Here is an 18,104-nt window from a genome sequence, read left to right as displayed (position 1 = left end):
CTGAGGCAGATTTTTTGGGTCGTGGTTTTTGGGTACAAATGGGATCGAATGGGCATTCATGAACGATTGTGTTTTTTGGCGTGATGCAATGAAGCTTTATCCGGCTAAAGCACGTATTGTCCATCTGTATGATGTTTTTGTAGAAACGGGATCAAATTTTTTTTCAAACATTCGTCTAGTGCATCTTAATTAATAGCCAAACCAGGCTTGTTGTTGAAGGCACGAGAAAGAGAACGATGTCCTTCTGCGTCCATAATTTTGTCTGGTCTTCCACTACCATGCTTGCGAATAGTTGTTGGACATCTTAGGATATTGTAAACAGTTGAAGCCGCAACACATTCGCTTTTTAAATATTGTACCGTAAACTTTTTGTCGAGATTTCTGTGGTAGTTCGTGGAATGCTTCTTGTTCTGACGCCATTTTAAACAAAACTTGGCAAGCATAAACAAAACAAAAAATACTGGAAGAAAGAGGAGAGAAAGAACTAACATATACACACTCTTACTTCTCCCTGAGCTCGCTTGTTGTTGAGTATGGGGGCCTCGAAAAAATTCCAAAATTTTAGTTGCCACCCGTTATTCGTTCTATTAAGGCGGAACCGAAAGTGGCTAACGTTATTGTGTTAGTGCGACAAATACTGTACTGTACAGCTCATGTGTTCGTTAAAAACCTAAACGTTTATTTGAATATTGCATTAGTATTGGTAATATATGTCAAATAGCGGAGCTTGCAAACATAAACAGCTGATCCGCAGGCAACCGCACTGACTACAAACATCCCGAAAAAGGGTTTGTTTTCTTTATCAAGGCATTCCGATTCAATCAAAATTAACAGCAGCAACTGAATAATGCGTAGGATCACTAGGATGTTTAATTAATCCGCTTGCATCGGATTGCGTTTTTGATTCCTGCGTTTGCGTTTTGTTTGTTTACCTCACTCTAAGCTCATCGATGCGGCGAAACTTGAAAGCTCTTTAAAAGCTCATTGATGTGTCGAAAGTTTGATACTGTGTTGCTGCTTTTTCGGAAATCGCTAGTTCAACGAAATATGTGCGCAACCAAATATCTATTAACTAATTCCAAATTATACATTGGTCGCTTTTATGAACACGTAATGTTAAATTTATTTTCCATTAGCAATTATGTTTTGCTGAGCGTTTATTGATACATAGCAGATCGATAACTTGAATTACAAGTTTTAGGAAATTATAACAGCGCTGGAAGCACTGATTACGTGGCGAAAGCGTACTCTGCCAATACAGATGCATTTTTAAGGTGCAAAACAATACATGCTTCGAATGGTAGCCATTTACCCACCCATCTTTGAGCCACTTTCGGTTTCCCCTTAACACGTTTATTACACAATACACCAGTGAGAGTTAATATGAAATGAAGTTATGCTAAAATTATTGTTTTTGTCAGATTACTTTAGTTGCTTTGATCGGCAAGTTTGTATTGCCAATCTTTTCGGGCTTAAATCACCCTTTCGCGCGTCGACCATGGACAGAACGATAGATGCCCAAATAAAATCTATAGAATAAACAAGAATACTGAAATATTACCCAAACAAATCTAATGAATAGATTGCATAATTAAAATAATCGACTGCATAATCTGAATCACAATTCAACGGAATATTTTATTCCTGTGTAAGGACGCTTCAGCACAGAGTGAAGCTCCAGTCAACAAGAAGCCATACCAAAAGTAGAGTACAAAAATGAAAATGTTGCTTTATCCAGTGCCGATGATGCTTTTGAGTGACACTTCTATTTGTGTCCCAATTTCCTTGCATAATAAAGTCTATTTTGAAGTATGAATTTAAAATTTACCTACCAAGGTAGCTCGCCCGATTGATTGCAATTTCTATCCAAAAGTGGGTCACTGTGGGACTGACTAACTGACGACAGTGGATGTGGATCAAAAATAATTAATAACTGAAAGCTCCAGTTTAGCACTTTTCTGATATGGGTAGAGGGGCTGGCAGAGTGCGGGGTAGTTATTATGATAAACGTTGCTTTAGATCATCATCTTTTCAGGCTGTCTATGAGTGACAGATTAATTAGCCAATCAAATAGTCCAAGTGGAACTTTAAGACTATCCAAAGTGTTAGTCGTTAGTCATACAAATCGGATAGTTTAAACGAGCGTGAGACTTAATCAGCGTGCTTAGCAGGACGTGGTGATGATTGAATAGAAGCAGTGTAGAAGTGAAATATTTTATCTTCAACTGCAAATAAGGCAAATTTTGCACTGATTTCACCTAGTCGAAAGCAAAAGTTTGAAAATTTTGACATTATGAATTAAATTTTATATAACATATTTGAACTATCCACTGTAGCATTTCCTTTTCAAGATTGCATTCAATACATCATAATTCTGATAATTTTATTATTTACTCTAGCAGAGATACCATCTGCGGTTTAAATCGTGGTTAGTCACGGGTTTGAAAGTGCTACAATTACGATTCAAAGGCACGTGTTCAAATTATTCAATCAACCCACTTCAAGTTCAGGAGTCTTCAATAAACAAAACACACGTGTAATCTAGAAATGATAAACGCATTTAGTATGAAAATAAAAACACCATACAAAAGCTCAAATCAACTATTGTTTATGTTGAGTCCTTCTAATTTTTTAGATACCAGCATGGAAAAAATTTTTGGTACTCACCATCGCACACAAACCTTCAGTCAGAGTTGATGGAATTTGAGGAACACGTCTACCAGTATACAACCTTCCTGTTTCGTCGTCTCCATTTAGTGACTTTTTATATTGCCAAGAACACAGCTACACTGCTAAATGATGTAACCTAGAAACAAAACCCCTGGTATGTATTTACAATAGAACAAAAAAAAAATAAACGGCTCCCTCTCCCCTAAGCGTGCAACCTGCTTTTACTGGGCAGCTCCGCTCGCGTCCATGGGATCCCCGCTGAAGCCCAGCTCGGAACCGACATCCATCGTGACGACCCGCTCGTCGTCACTGTTCTCCGAGATGGGAAACTGCAACCGATCGGAGTCGCCGTAGTTGGGCATCAGGATGCAAACGAACGTCCGCCCGGTGACGCTGTCCCGCGGGTGCATCGTCACCGGCAGGAACCGATCGGTTGTACCCTCGACGAACGTGGACAGCCGCAGGAAGACTTCGGGATAATGCTTACGCAGAACGACGCCTCGCTGGCGCAGGACGTGCTGGATGTTGAACGAAACTTGCTCGCGACTTTTTTGCGTAGTTTTAGACATTATATTGAACGAAAGGATCAGCACATCGGTTGCATTGTCCTTCTTCGGAATCTGCCTGTCGATGGGTGAATTATTGATTTCGTTGATGACCGACCGGCAAAGTTTGAGCTTAGCACAGCGCGACACTAGCTGGCGTTCCCATTTGACTGGGGCCGTAGCATTACCCGGAGCCTCCGAAACGACGCAAATCGCAACGTAGATCAGCATCTTGGAATCGGGTTTGTACTCGGTGCTCAGTTTGAGCAGCTCCGAGTACAGTTCCGGGCCCATCTCCGAAGGAAGTAAGTCGGGCCAGCGCACGTACGCCACTTCACCCAAACACTGAAAACCCTGTTTAATGAACGAGTCCGCATTCTCCGGACTACGAAACAGTATTCTAACAACACCTCGTCCTTGCGATAAATAGCCGCGCCTCGCTAGCACACTCAGGTGCCGCAGAGTGTCCGCATCGTCTTTGCACGTGGACAACACCAGTCTACAGAGAGCGGAGATTCGCGAGTGCAAACATGCTTTTCGATGCTTTTCCCAGTGAGCCCTCCGACAGTCCCGCGAGCAGTACAGGTGCGAACAGTTGTGGCAGCTTTTGTAGGACTTTTTCGCTTCGGCGATCGTCGCCGTCGCGTCGCATTTCGGATAGCGACACTTCAGCAACTCCCCCCCGTGGCTTTTGTGCGTTGTCTCGCACGAATCCAGCGAAACTCGCCGGCTGTGTGCAGCGTCCTTGCCGCTGGTGGTGCCACTGCTGCTGACCGCACCGGATCCGGCGGAACTGGGCTCGTTGCGTCTCTTACCGGCATCTCCCTCGCTGCGCCGCCTGATTTGAACTTGTTCGATCTGAAGTGTGTGGTTACTGGAAACTGTTGGCGTTAGACAGGAATTAGCTAAATCCACTACTGGGGTGGGGTGATGATATCGTGGTGAGGGTTGAGGGGTCAGGCAACGATAATAATAGCAAGAGCAATCAAAATGGAAAATGGGGTTCACAGGGATTTTCGGAATCACGTTAGTTTGGTTGTGGCGTAGTCGGATCAGCGGACGAATCACATTGTAAACACCGGGGTGTGACACAGAAATTTTGATGTCGAGAAAGAGAGAAGAGAAAAAAGAGAGAAAGAGAAGAAAAAACAAAAACATTGACGGTACACTGGTCGAGATGAAACGGCAAGCTACAGCAAACCCGGCTAACTAAGGGAAGTGTTTTTCGGGGAAATTTTTGATTGGTGCAATAAGGGATTTCACAGCTTAAGTCTGCAAAGTTGCTGCAGCTGATTTTGTCGGTATCACATGCAAAAGCAAAACTTCGGCATAAAAGGAAATACACTGAGAAATACCGGACTATTTAATATCAATAACGAATAAAATGAGAATAAAAAAAGTTCTTATGTCGTCACCTGAAACACTTGAAATAAGAAAACATGATTAAACCATAAAAAAAATAATTTCTCTCCCAGCTATCATAAATAACTCAAAGATCTTTTGTGCAAGTTTCTGGTCCAACTTGTATGCAAACCCATTTGCCACGATGTAAAATTAGGATTTTGAACTGATCTTTACAGATGATGCGTTGTCTCAATCATTTTAAATCCAAACGCTCTGACCATCTGACCAAAAACAAATTTTAATATTAAGCCGTTTTTCTGTGAAACGATAAAAGTTTGACGCTTATTATAATTGCTTATATATTTTACTTTTAATTCTTGTAATTAAAGGATAAAGGAGGTTGGTAAATGGTTTGATAATGCGTAAAACAGACCCCATTGTGGTCCCTAGCCTCTTATCTAGCAACTCCTACCCCTACCTCCACGTGGTACCAGCCGGAATACGAGCAACCTTAACGGAGATCGGGTAACCAAACCCGGTGGAAACTAAGGTCGTATACCAATAGGGGAGGAGGCACAGTGTTGTCTCGACACTGAAAGATGGCAGCCCCATCCCGAGACTCGATAGCGTAAGCCCTAGTACGGCTACCTATCTAAACCCTAAAAAACTAACAAGAATCAAGAAATATCTTCTCGGAATATTCGGCATGGACCAAGGCGACGAAATAAAGACATGGAATGGAGACTTGGTACCTGGAACTGCAGATCGCTAAACTTCGTTGGTGGCGACAGGGTGCTGCTCGATCAGCTAGAACCCCGAAAGTTTGGAATCGTGGCACTGCAGGAGATCTGTCGCAAAGGCGAGAAGGTGTGGAGGATCCGTGGCGGCAAAGCCCAATTTTTCCAGAGCGGTAGAGCGACCAACGAGCTGGGAACGGGCTTCGTAGTGTTGGGCAAGATGCAGGATCGCGTAATGGACTGTAAAGCGACCAACGAGAGGATGTGCGTGTTGAGGATAAAAGGCCGTTTCTTCAACTACACCATCATAAACATGCATTGTCCACACGAAGGTAGACCCGACGACGAGAAGGAAGGGTTCTATGCGCAGCTGGAGGCAACATACGACAGCTGTTCACCACGGGACATAAATATCGTCATCGAGGATATAAACGCCCAAATTGGCAGGGAAGCAATGTATAGACCGGGGATCGGACCCCATAGCCTGCACACCGACACGAACGATAACGTCCAGCGATGCATCAATTTTGCGGCTTCCCGAGGTTTGGTGATCAAAAGCACCTTCTTTCCTCACAAAGATATCCACAAGGCCACCTGGAGATCACCTAACCAACGAACCTCGAACCAAATCGACCATATTCTCATCGAGGGCCGGTTTTTATCGAACATCACCAACGTACGCTCCCTACGGAGTGCCGATATTGACTCGGACCACTACCTAGTAGCAGTACATGTGCGCTCAAAACTATCGACGGTTTATACCTCGGGACAAAGTCGCCCTCCTCGGCAAAACATTCAGCAACTAGACAACCCGCGAACTGCTGAAAACTACGCGTACGTACTGGATCAAGCTCTGCCTTCCTCTGTGGGGCTAGATGCTTCGACCCTCGAAAACGGATGGAGTAGGATACGCTCGGCCGTCAACGAGGCCGCAACCGCAGTGCTAGGTCTGGAAACCCCGAGTGCACGAAATGATTGGTTTGACGGGAGCGATAGAGAGAAAAAAAGAGCTTGGGAAAACTATCTGAGCATATCTACGAGAGAGAATTTGGCCAAGTATCGACAAGCGAGGAATGAGTTGACTACGATCCTGAGGAGGAAAAAGCGTCAGAAGGAGGACAGAGATCGTGAGGAGCTAGAACAACTATTTCGGGCTAATGACACCCGTAAGTTTTACGAGAAAGTGAACCAAACTCGCAAGGTCCACACACCAAAACCTGACATGTGTAGGGACGAGGGAGGGGATCTAATCACAAACGAGCGCGAGGTGGTCGACAGGTGGAAGCAGTTCTTCGATGAGCACCTCAACGGCGACATAGCAGCAGGAGACGCAATGGAAGTTAACTTCGGAGTACCTACAAACGACCACAGCGTACCGGCTCCCGATCTCGAAGAGATCCGACGAGAAATCGGTCTACTGAAGAATAATAGAGCTGCCGAAAAGGACCGACTCCCGGCAGAACTCTACAAAAATGGCCAAGAACCGCTAGCAACGGCACTTCACTGGCTGATTTCGAGGATTTGGGAAGAAGAGAAACTACCGGAGGAGTGGATGGAAGGCGTAGTTTGTCCCATCTACAAAAAGGGCGACCGGCTAGACTGCTGTAACTACCGCGGTATTACGCTGGTCAACGCCGCCTACAAGGTGCTCTCCCAGATTTTGTTGCGACGTCTATCCCCAATACCAAGAGAATTCGTAGGACTACTACGGATCAAATTTTTACTCTCCGACAAATCCTCGAGAAATGTCAAGAGTACAACGAGCCCACGCATCATATTTTCGTGGATTTCAGAGCAGCATACGATACCGTTGAACGCGAACAGCGAAACTGACGCGGCTGATCAAATCTACTCTGGAACGAGTGATGCACGTAGCACGTGCGCGTTTTGGGGACACTCTCAAGTCCTTTCGAATCGCGCAGAGGGTTAGGCAAGGAGATGGACTGTTCTGAATGTTATTCAATATCGCTATTGAAGGTGTGATCCGGCGAGCGGGCATCGAAACGAGAGCAACGATCTTCAGCATTAGTAGCCAACTCCTAGCCTTTGCAGACGACCTCGACATCATTACCAGAAACCGTGGTACGGCGGAGGCAATCTATGCCAGACTTAAAACGGAGGCTAGGAGGATAGGGCTACAAATGAATGCGTCGAAAACCAAATATATGGTAGAAAGAGACTCCCGAGAAAGTAACGCTAGCCTACAAGTACAAGCCTAGAGTACAAACGGAAAGCGAAGAATGGCGGAGGCGTATGAATCACGAGCTACAGGCGCTGCTTGGAGAGATTCCCATCGTACACCTGGCAAAAGTTGGGAGACTACGGTGGGCCGGCCACGTCGCAAGGATGCCGGACGACTGTGTAGTGAAATCCGTTCTCTTCAAGAACCCCACCGGCATCAGGAATAGAGGGGCTCAACGTGCTAGATGGCTCGGCCAGGTTGAAGCTGACTTGCGTGTGTCGAGACGCGCAACGAATTGGCGACGAGTAGCCCAGGACCGAGTACAATGGAGAGGAATTCTTGATACGGCAAGAGCCATCCCGGCTCTCGACTGAATAACGCCTAATTAAAGGATTATTGGTGAAGAAGAAATAAATATTTTAAAACGTTTTCGGGATATTGAGTATTCTAGAGACGCTACTTTTCCTAGATTGGTAAGATAGCTTCACCCGCAAATTCAACGACCTTAGAACTACCGCCTGACTGAACTTGTAAAAAAACAATAGAATGTTGCACGCTGACGTAACGAATGTACGCCATTCATCCATTGGACATTTATTGGTGTTTTGCGTTCTGTGTTGTGTTATTTGCATAGATCTCAGTGGAAGAACTCAAAGGCTTATTATCCAACAGTGCTCCTTTTCAAACTGGGGAGAACAGAAGTTTATATCCGGCCAGTCAAAATACACTTTGGTGTTGGAAACAACATTTCGATGTACTGTTAAGTGGTGAACAAGATGGAGCTGTCAACAGAAATAGGATAACGATTGAAGTACTGGACAAGCAGTCGGGAGCGGACGGCTGTTTTGTGCATTCCGTCAGGTTATACTAAAGGCATGAATTGAGGAGGAACTACCTACGAACTGGTTGGAAGGTGTCATATGCCCTATTTACAAAAAGGCCACCGACTAGAATATAGCAATTTTCAGGGTATTACTCCTCAATTCTCCATTCTGGGCCCTGCAGCAAACTTTTTTTTGGCATTCAATTTGCAGACCCACCATTTGTTTATAGACTTCTAGGCGGCGTACGATTCAGTTAAACGAAATGTGTTGTGGCGGATTATGCTTGAACATGGTTTTCTAACAAAACTGACTAGACTGATATGTGCTACCGTTGATGACTCAAAATCAAGCGTTTGTGACGTTAGATGGTTTGAACCAAGGTGACGGACTATCGAATTTGCTGTTCAACATTGCATTGGAAGGTGCCATTCGAAGAGCAGGCGTGCAGAAAAGCGGTACCGTCATAACGAAGTCTCATGCGCCTTGGATTCGCGGACGAGCATATCATCGGTGTTAACCGTAGAGCTTTGGAAGAAGCGTACACGCATCTTAATGAGGAAGCTAGCAGGATAGGGCTTAACATAAATTCTACCAAAACAAAGTATATGATGGCTGGTAGAGAACGTGGTAGTCATTCTGGCGTCGGAACTGCGGTGGTGATAGATGGACATACTTTTGAAGTGGTCGATGAATTTGTTTACCTTGGTACGTTAGTGACAACGTGACAACGATGTGAGCCGTGAAGTAAAAAGGCAGACTGCGGCTGCTAACAGGGCCTTCTACGGGCTACATAGCCAGCTGAGGTTCCGTAGCCTGTGACTTCGTGGGAAACTGGTGCTCTATAAGATGCTAATTCTCCCAATGGTATTTTAGCGCCATGCAGCGTAGACGTTGAAAGAGAGCTACCCATGAGCTCTTTTTATTTTCGAGCATAAAATCCTGTGATCAATTCTAGGCGACATATTTGAAAAGTATGGAGTGGCCTTATCTGAAGAAGGGGAAGGGGTCTATGGCGATGGTTACATCCGCATTCTACATCATTTTTGGCCACTTAAGTGCTGTCAGGAGCAATGTCAAAGTGTTACTAAAGGACAGAGATGTCTCACTTCTGGTCGATCGTTCGGACCGAATACTTTGAACAACCCTTGCGAGTCTCAAATGTTGCAGGCCAATAAAGCCACTATCCACTCGACCCAGTATTGTCAGCTCCAATGTTGCATAATCACTTCAGCAATATTTCATTTCTGGTGTACTGGAGGTCGGATTCCAGGACTCTTCTCCTTTGATGTTTCTTGATTTAGAAAAAGCACACGACCGACAAAACCCATGGATGCATCAGGGACGCACTGAGACGTAAAGGAGTCTTAGATAAGCTAGTCCACCACATCAAAGCTTAGTATGAGGCATTTTATTGCAAAGTGCTGCATGACGGCATCTTGTCGGGCTCTATACAGACAGCACATTTTCGATACTTCAGTTCAAACTACTGAGCAATACAGCACCTTCAGACAGTGCGTGTCTTTAAAATTAAGAGCCGTCTAAGAAGTGACTAAGAAGTTGTCGATTTTCATTGGATATGTTTGAAGAGTAGTGCAAGTAGAAATCCAACTTCGGGTCTAGTAGGTATACCTCCCAAGAAAGCAGCCACATTCCTGAAGAACGACGCGAATAACAGTGGGCCTAGACTGCTTCCCTGTGGTACTCCGGAAGTGCTGATTAACGCGGAAGAGACACAAGAACAAGGTTATTAGTTGCCGATCGATGGGAAAAAATCTACGAGGACATTTTTCATGCCCCTTTTCCCCTTCCGTGGACAAGCGCGGAAATTTTCATACCCCTTACCCCCACCCCCCACCCATCTCTAAACTGTTAACGTGGTATATTGATGACCCCGTAGTTGTTGATTCAGTCGTCGAGTCCAGTTTCAGTCGATATGACTCGCAGTCTGTCAGAAACAGCCAGGAATAAACCGTGTATTTTCGGTAATTTACAATCGAGGATGCCAGTTGTGATACCTGAGGCCGAAGTGGTGCAGCACTGGAATCAATCGATGAATCAAGAGCGGAACAGATCTTGTTCAGCATAATCGTAAAAGCAAAGCAAAGCCTAGGTGCTACATTTCGTTATCGAAACTTGACCTTCTGTTTTTATACGACAGACTTCGCAGCCAGCTGTTAGAGTACAGGACAATTGCAGGGCCAGTTGCTACGATCCTATTGACTCTAACAGCCTCTCCCAGCCGGGATTCGAACATACGACGATTGGCTTGTTAGGCCAGCGTCATTCCTCGAAGCCAACTGGGAGCATAATCGTACTTGCTATAAATTGAGGCCTTTAAGACCGCGCATCCGATCCCACATACAGGTTCGGGACAACTGCAAGACGACAACGGGAAAAGTTCGAGTGTGACAGGGGAAGAATGGACTTCCTTAGCGCCAATTTCGGTGCGTTCCAGAATGGTCAAATGTCAGACAAAGGTCGGATGCAAATGATCGATAGCGTTACTCATATCTGGAAATCCTTCATGTAAGCATACTAACTAAAGCTAAGGTTGCGATCTTGAACTTCTGTTCTACACGCGAAGGATGGCTTATCCAGCGCCTGTTTTGGAGCGAACGGCTGAACATGAAATGCTGCATCCCACAAGCTACACCTAAGTTGGCAAAGTCATCAGCGGGATGCAGGTATCGCGATCCCAGTAAAGTATACCGAAACCCTAATTTACCACGACATACGCAAACGGGAATACGTTACGGATCCATCGGCATAGAACACGGCAAAGAACAAGGATACGATTAATGTATTAAACGATTGGAAAATTGGTAGGTACCTTGGGAATGGCACAACTCTCCATGAACCGGCACGAGCTACTTACGAGCAACAAAGACTCGGAGTGGAGATCGCTGCTATTCAGGAAGTTCGATGGCCAAATTCTGGAGAAAGAAAGTTCCGCGCTGTAGACCCTATTGTAAGCACTTACCGCATCCTCTACAGTGTCGGTAAAAAAGCAGAACATGGAGTCGATTTCGTTGTGTTGAGAAAGCAAAAGCAACGAATTATCCGGTGGAGGCCCGTAGATGACCGTTTACGTGTGTTGAGAATTAAGGCCAAATTCTTCAACTACAGCCTAATCTAAATGTTGATTGAACACCGATAAATGTTAAATCCGAGTTCTACGACAAACTCGATAGAACCTATGGAGACTGCCCAAAACATGACGTGAAAATCATTCGAAATGCGAAGAACGGGAGCGAGGAATTCTTCCGTTCTATCATTGGAAGACATAGCGTTCCTCTGTCGACCAACGAAAACCATCTGAGGCTAATAAATTTCGCCGTGGCCAGAGGAATGGCTACATTGGAAGTCATCCAAATTGAGATTCTAACGCAAAATACGATTATGTTCTGATTGACGGTTGACACTTTTCGGATGTCATCGATGACAGTCTTTTCGGGGACTAAATATCGAATCTGGTCACAGTGATCGTCGTATCGTATGTAAGATTCGCGCAAGGTTGTTGAACGCGGCGAATGCTCACACTAAGAGTACGCTACGTTTTAACATCCACCGGTTGACGGCAGATGGCATGTCAGCGAAATACGCCCGAAAGCTTGATCACTGAGTAGCAGAACAGCAGCAAGAAAGGCAAGAAAAAAGAAAGCCAAGTGGGCTGTAGAGGAACCTTTATGGTACCATTGAAACAACTGCGAGAGAGCTGGTAGGCACGACGCGTGAAAGACAGCGTAACAGCTGGTTCGATGCCGAATGCTAGACAGCGACAGCTGAGAAGAATCAGACCACAAGTCGCTTACGCACTGCGGCTGCACGTCAGAACAGACAAAAGTATAGAGAGATTAGAGCTGCGGAAAAAAGAACCTATCGTCTAAAAAAACGCGAGCACGAGGAGCACGTGCTCGCCGGCGCAGAGGAGAAATGTGCCAGTAACGACACAAGGAGTTTCCATAAAACGGTGAGGTGCAGGAATTGTGCCATGCCTTTGATGTGTACTGACAGCACTGGCAACCTGCTTACTGATAAAACGGCGGTGGAAATCAGGTGTAAGGAACATTTCCAGATGTTGTTGAATGGAAAGGTACTCTGTGTTTACTACTGTGTATCAGTAGAAACTGGATAAGAATTGTGAGCGATGGCCAAACTGTGGAGCCTAACACCAACAGAGGAAGAGGTTAAGAAGGCAATCAGTGAACTGAAAACCGGTAAGGCTGCTGAGAAGGAAGGAGGTGTCTCGATTGAATTTCTAAAAGCGGGGAGCGAGCGGCTGTACGAAGCAATCCACCGGATCGTTGTCAGGATCTGGGAGGAAGAACAAATGCCGGAGAAGTGGTTGGATGGCCTCGTGAACCCATTTTCAAAAAGGAACATCGACTTGAGTGTAAAAACTATCGAGGCAATACATTGCTCAATTTTGCCTATAAGGTGCTTTCCCGAGCCCTGTTTTGTAGACCGAAATCGTTTGAGGAGTCCTTCACCGGCGAGTAACAAGCTGGTTTTCGTGAGGGCCGTTCCATGATGGACCAGATGTTTACCCTGCGTTAGTTCTTAGGCAGGTTATGGGAGTGCAATTTGCAGACTTATCATCTATTGGTGGACTTTACGGCGGCATACGATTCAGTCAAACGAAATGAGCTATGGTACATAATGCTAGACCATGGTTTTCCGACGAAACAAATTACGCTAATTCGTGCGACACTGGATTAGACCTCATCCGCTTTCGTAATGTTGGTTGGACAGGAACAACGGGATGAACTCTCTAACGCTATTTAACATTGCCTTGGAAGGTGCAATACGAAAAGCAAACATGGAAAGGAACGGGACTATCATCACGAGAACTTCTTGGTATTGCAGATCATCGATATCATCGGAATCAACCAATGAGCGGTGGTAGAGGTCTTTAGACCTTTTAAATGGGAAATAACGAGATTAGGACTTACCATTAACACCGCCAAAACCAAATACATGGATGCTGGTAGGGAACGTGGAAGTCCAAATGGCGATGGTGCCGAGGTGGACTTGGATGGGGAACGATATGAAGTAGTGAAGGAATTCATATACCTTGATATGCTCGTGACATGTGACAACGATGTAAGCCGTGAAGTAAAACGACGAATCGCGGATGCGAATTGTTCTTCCAACGGATTATGTAGCCAGTTAAAGCCCCGTAGTTTGCAAATTCTCACAAAACTGTCTCTGTACAGAACACGAACACTCCCGGTGGCTCTTTATGGACATGAATCATATCCGCCAAAGGAAGCTGCTCGACGAAGGTTTGGGTTTTTTTAGCTCTGCGATCTATCACGCATGACGCAGACGCATGAATCACAATCTGGTTCAAATATACAAATATGCGGCGGGCTGGACTATAGTTACTATATATATAGTTCGGCGGATACAAAAATCGGGAGCCAATTAAACGTCAAAAGCGGAGCCAAACGTTTTTCAAAATTCAAATTGTGGGAGTAATGTTAATAAAGACACTTTATTTTCATAGAACTAGTCATTTTCAACAGCCGCTAGTTATTATTTTCCGTAAAAACCTGCACATTTCTCCATAATTTCAAATTTAATTTTAAAAATCAGAGATGCCAATTCGCCTGGTTTTCTATCCGCCGAACTATATATATATAGTAACTATAGGCTGGACACGTGGCCAGAATGCCTGACGAAAAAGTAGCCAAAGCTATTTTCAGTAGAAAACCAGGAAGAGGCCGTAGACTTCGGAGCAGACCCCGTACCCAAAGGATGTGCGCTGTCTGAGGACTATGCTGATGTTCGAGGGGATTGAAGGACGACAGCCCAAAACCGACAGTACTAGAGGACCGTAATTCGTTCGACGCAGGATCGAAAACGAACCATGGCCACTAAAATAAGTAAGTATCCTATCGCTGTCCACTGTTTATTCTGGCATCCCACAAGGCAGTCACCTCGGATCTTTAATTTTCTTTTTTACTCTATCTATCAACTTGTCGTTTAAAGATCCGGAATTCTCGTTTGGTGACGACTTTCAGCTGCAACCGTGGAAGTCGAAAATGTTTCCAATGCCGCTATTCTCCAATTTTTCGAACAACAGAAGAAATCCTTAGTCAGCTCCTTAGTAAAAAAAATTTAGTTTTATTCCATTCCTATTGACCGATTTTGGTTAAAGTTTGATTGTACAAAAAATTTGCAAAAATTTAAAATTTATTATATTAAAAATAAAATTATAAAATAAAAAGCATCGTTGCAAAAATTATTGCAGTTCTAGGACTCATAGAAACCGTCTACAAATCGTTTATCTAAAATAAAAGCTCTAAACGAAAGCAAAATCTTGTTTATACCGCCCGCGTCAAAGAATTCGACTAAAAACATAACTTGTTAGTAAAGTTCAACTCAATTGTTTATATAAAAAGTTATTGTAGCAACCTTATTTTGCTGACATAGTAGTGAAAACCCTTTTATTGCACACTTAACAAATAACCATATGGAACACTATAAAACAAATAACACTGCAACAACAACGGTCAGCACATAATCACAATGAAACAAATGAACTCGTAAACAGCGTGAGCAGATGATGAACTAACCGCAAGACGCGTAAAAATCAGTAACGATAAACAGATGAACAGAGTTAACGTAAACGTAAACAGAACGTACAAATGAAACACAACACGTAAGGTGTGAAACTATAACACGAACTTCAGTCAGGAGAACGAACGAGAGGATTCAAGCCTTATTGCTATGAAGAAAACAATTAACAATTGCTCCTTACACTAGCATAATGATGATGCATTTCGGTTTATTGACAACTTGGCATGGTTTTTTTTCTTTAAATTATCTTCTGTAATTTAGTTGCTGATAACTTGTGTGATTTATCGTACTATTTAACAATCGACGACGGCTATCCCATCAGTTTGTGTTATGTATTCTATTCATGATGACTAATATTTGATGTTTATCACAACAACATACGACACGTTTTGGTAGCATTCAACAAACGTACGAAACTATTCTTCAAAAGCTTGAAATGTCACATTAGTTTGGATTAAAATAAAAAATTTCTCTGTGACGTTTCTAACTTTTTCCTCAATAGTTACAATATGGATATGACGAGTATAAATACTAGAGCATTCAAGCCTAAGCTGATTAAGTAGTAGAGTAAAGCTAACAGGATATAAAATGTTTTATAACAAGCTCGTTTGAATCACACGCACACAATCTATATAGGTTGAGTTGTCAGGCAACTTAAAAGTTACTGATATAAGGCAGATATTTTGGATTGGTCAAGCAGAGTAGAATTACAATCAACGGACTAAAGGAAAACGTAAATAGAGTTTAACAGCCATTCAGCACTATCACTAATGGGCAGGGCTTCTAGAAAGTACACTTTCAAGTCTTATACGTTACTTTCGAAAACAGTTTTTTTTGTCATTCAACTAGTCTCATTACACAGCACATTCATTTCAGTACACTGCAAAAACAGTGGACTCTCCACAATTCTGGTTTTCTAGAAACATTTCGGGTTCGACTTGTTGAATTCGAGATTTTGTGGAGAACCCACCGTAGCCTATGCTTTTCGACGCGCTACTACTTTAAGGTTACGTGTATCTTAGCGGGGTTGTCTTTAGTTTCCATTGATAGTTGGAGTAAAACTTACAGGTTCATACCTGAGGACCTGTGTGATTCGGCCGGCAGTCCGAGCAACGAGGCAAGGACATCTTCGAGGGTGGCCGAACTGGGCGACTGTAGCTGCTGGGCCTCGGGTGGCAGGGAGAAGGTCGGTACGATTGCGGTCGTCGGTGTCACTGTGGTTGGTGCGAGGTAATGGTGGTCGCGGGATGGCGGCAGCATCGCACCCAGGGGGAGGTTTCGTTCGCGCGTGGTTCGGGTTCAGCGGTCCGTTCGGTGGCATGGCGTGACGCGGTTACGGGCGCGGTTATCGATGGTAAATGGCAAATTTGCGAACCAAAAACCGGGTGGATATCGAAAAGATAAGCAGATATGAGAACAGGTGGCTTGTGCCGGTGGTTGAAATGGGTTACTTGTTGTACTAGATTTGCTGGTGGCTATAATGAAAGGTTCTATCCTCGCAGTGTGAACATGAAGGAACTTAACTAAACAGAACTGTCAAACAAAGAGGTAAATGATACTTGGAAGCGCCGCGGTACGAGCAGAAACTTTTAGCACTTGTAAATACAAATTGATTTTCTGTAATCATTTAATGCTGAAGTATGTTTTACCAAATGCTAATGAATTATCATATTATGACCTCAACCATACGTGTTTAAAGCAAATTTTAAAAAGTTCACGATTCACAACAGAGATTTTACGTGTTTTATTTGTAATATTTTATTCCTTCGCCATTAAATTTGCTTTGAGCAACTTTCCACAGACACTTCCCGTGGTATTGATGAAAAATACTGATAATTTTATAAAAAAAGTTTGAATTCATAATAGGTATTTCAAAATAGGTTATATCAGTTCAGTATTTTTAAATTTATACAATGTCACTAATACTCTATGTGTTGGTTGGCAGTACCCTCTCAGAATCCAATACTTTGCAATCTTTTAGAAAGAGCAGAATCCGTTTTTTATGATAAAAAATATATTCTTTTGTATTTAAGCATAAGAAAATATATGATAAAACCAGGCAGAAATAAAAGCTGGTGCCTGGTTGGTACCAGAAATCCATGAAATAGTCACTGAAATGAATATTTTGATATCAGTTTAATTGCCTGTCACATATTCTATAATTCCTGCTATCAGAATTCCAAAGATTCCTCCATAATAATCCTTCATAATTCCCAGTCCGAACCCAGAATCCACCTTCAGTCGTAAACCAAACTCCAATTCTCCAAATCCCTTCCAAACCAGATTTCTTCAAACGTTCTTCCTAATAATTACTCATATTTTTAATTATTCCCAAAGTTTAATTCTCTCGTTTTATTCAAAATGATCTTTGTTTAATTGATGCAAGGGTGAAACAAGTTTACTCGGTTGCACCCGGGGTTGCGATCAATTTTCGCACTCGAGAAAATCTACACGTTTTTATAGTTTTTCACACTTGTTTCTATGTTTTCCGAGCCTTTTCTAACCCTCCTATTCTCCTACCTTTCTTATTCTTCTGAGAAGTAATGAGACGATCTCCCGGAACGTAGACGCTATATCTAAGATCCTTTCAACATAATCGGTGGTTAAGTAGGCTGCGCGAAATAACTTTAATAAATCCAAAAGTAACGTTGGTGTCAAACAGTGTCTTTTTTCTGCGAATATTTTCAGATTACTAAAAAGGAGTGCTTACGCGATTTAAGGTTTTGGGAACTTATTATTACGAAGAAATCAACTTTTTAGGCTTTGCATCAACAAACAAGGTTAGTTTTAATTAATTGAGACGGTGTCATTGATTAAAGTGGTGAAATAAAGTGTATTTTTATAAATAATTACGCTGTCCGGAATTAAAACCGTGTTTTTAAATCCGGACATGTATGATGGTAACTACCATATGTTTTTCTTAGAAAATGAAAGGACACGTTGAACCAGGTAGAAGATGTGGTAAGAGAAAGAGTCTCGATCTACGGAACCGTCAAAATATTTGGAAATCCAAAATACTTTAAGGCATTTAATGTAGAAATACTTAATCACTTTCGTTCTCTGGTTATGTAAGGGTCAGTGCAGCACTTGACTAAAATCGTACCATTAATAACACCAAAGTGGCATTAAAAGTAAAAAAAAATGTGTAAAGTTATGATTTTTAATACTACATTTTAGAAGTGATTAGTTGTTTACTTATAGGTATACATTTCTTAGA

At 43.0% G+C, this 18,104-nt stretch overlaps 2 protein-coding genes across 2 annotated transcripts in view; both read right to left on the bottom strand.

The window, feature by feature from the left end:
• LOC128741810 (deoxynucleotidyltransferase terminal-interacting protein 2) overlaps nt 1-18,104 on the bottom strand; it is a 483,164-nt gene that overhangs the window by 382,484 nt on the left and 82,576 nt on the right. The window lies entirely within an intron of this gene.
• LOC128740682 (apical junction component 1 homolog) lies at nt 2,892-16,147 on the bottom strand. Its single transcript, XM_053836243.1, has 2 exons — nt 15,964-16,147; nt 2,892-4,096 (listed from the first exon to the last, which is right to left on the bottom strand). Exons 1-2 carry the CDS (start codon nt 16,145-16,147, stop codon nt 2,892-2,894), a joined length of 1,389 nt encoding a protein of 462 aa, XP_053692218.1.

The sequence above is a fragment of the Sabethes cyaneus genome, chromosome 3 (assembly GCF_943734655.1).
Source record: "Sabethes cyaneus chromosome 3, idSabCyanKW18_F2, whole genome shotgun sequence".
Classification (NCBI taxonomy): domain Eukaryota; kingdom Metazoa; phylum Arthropoda; class Insecta; order Diptera; family Culicidae; genus Sabethes; species Sabethes cyaneus.
Note: the sequence above shows the minus strand (reverse complement) of the source record. Positions and strands in the feature narration are given on the sequence as shown.

Coding starts and splice junctions, on each gene's coding strand:
- LOC128740682 (XM_053836243.1), bottom strand. CDS start 16,147: ATGCTGCCGCCATCCCGCGACCACCATTACCTCGCACCAACCACAGTG. Junction 4,097..15,963: donor CGAATCACACAGGTCCTCAG/GTATGAACCTGT, acceptor TAACGCCAACAG/TTTCCAGTAACCACACACTT.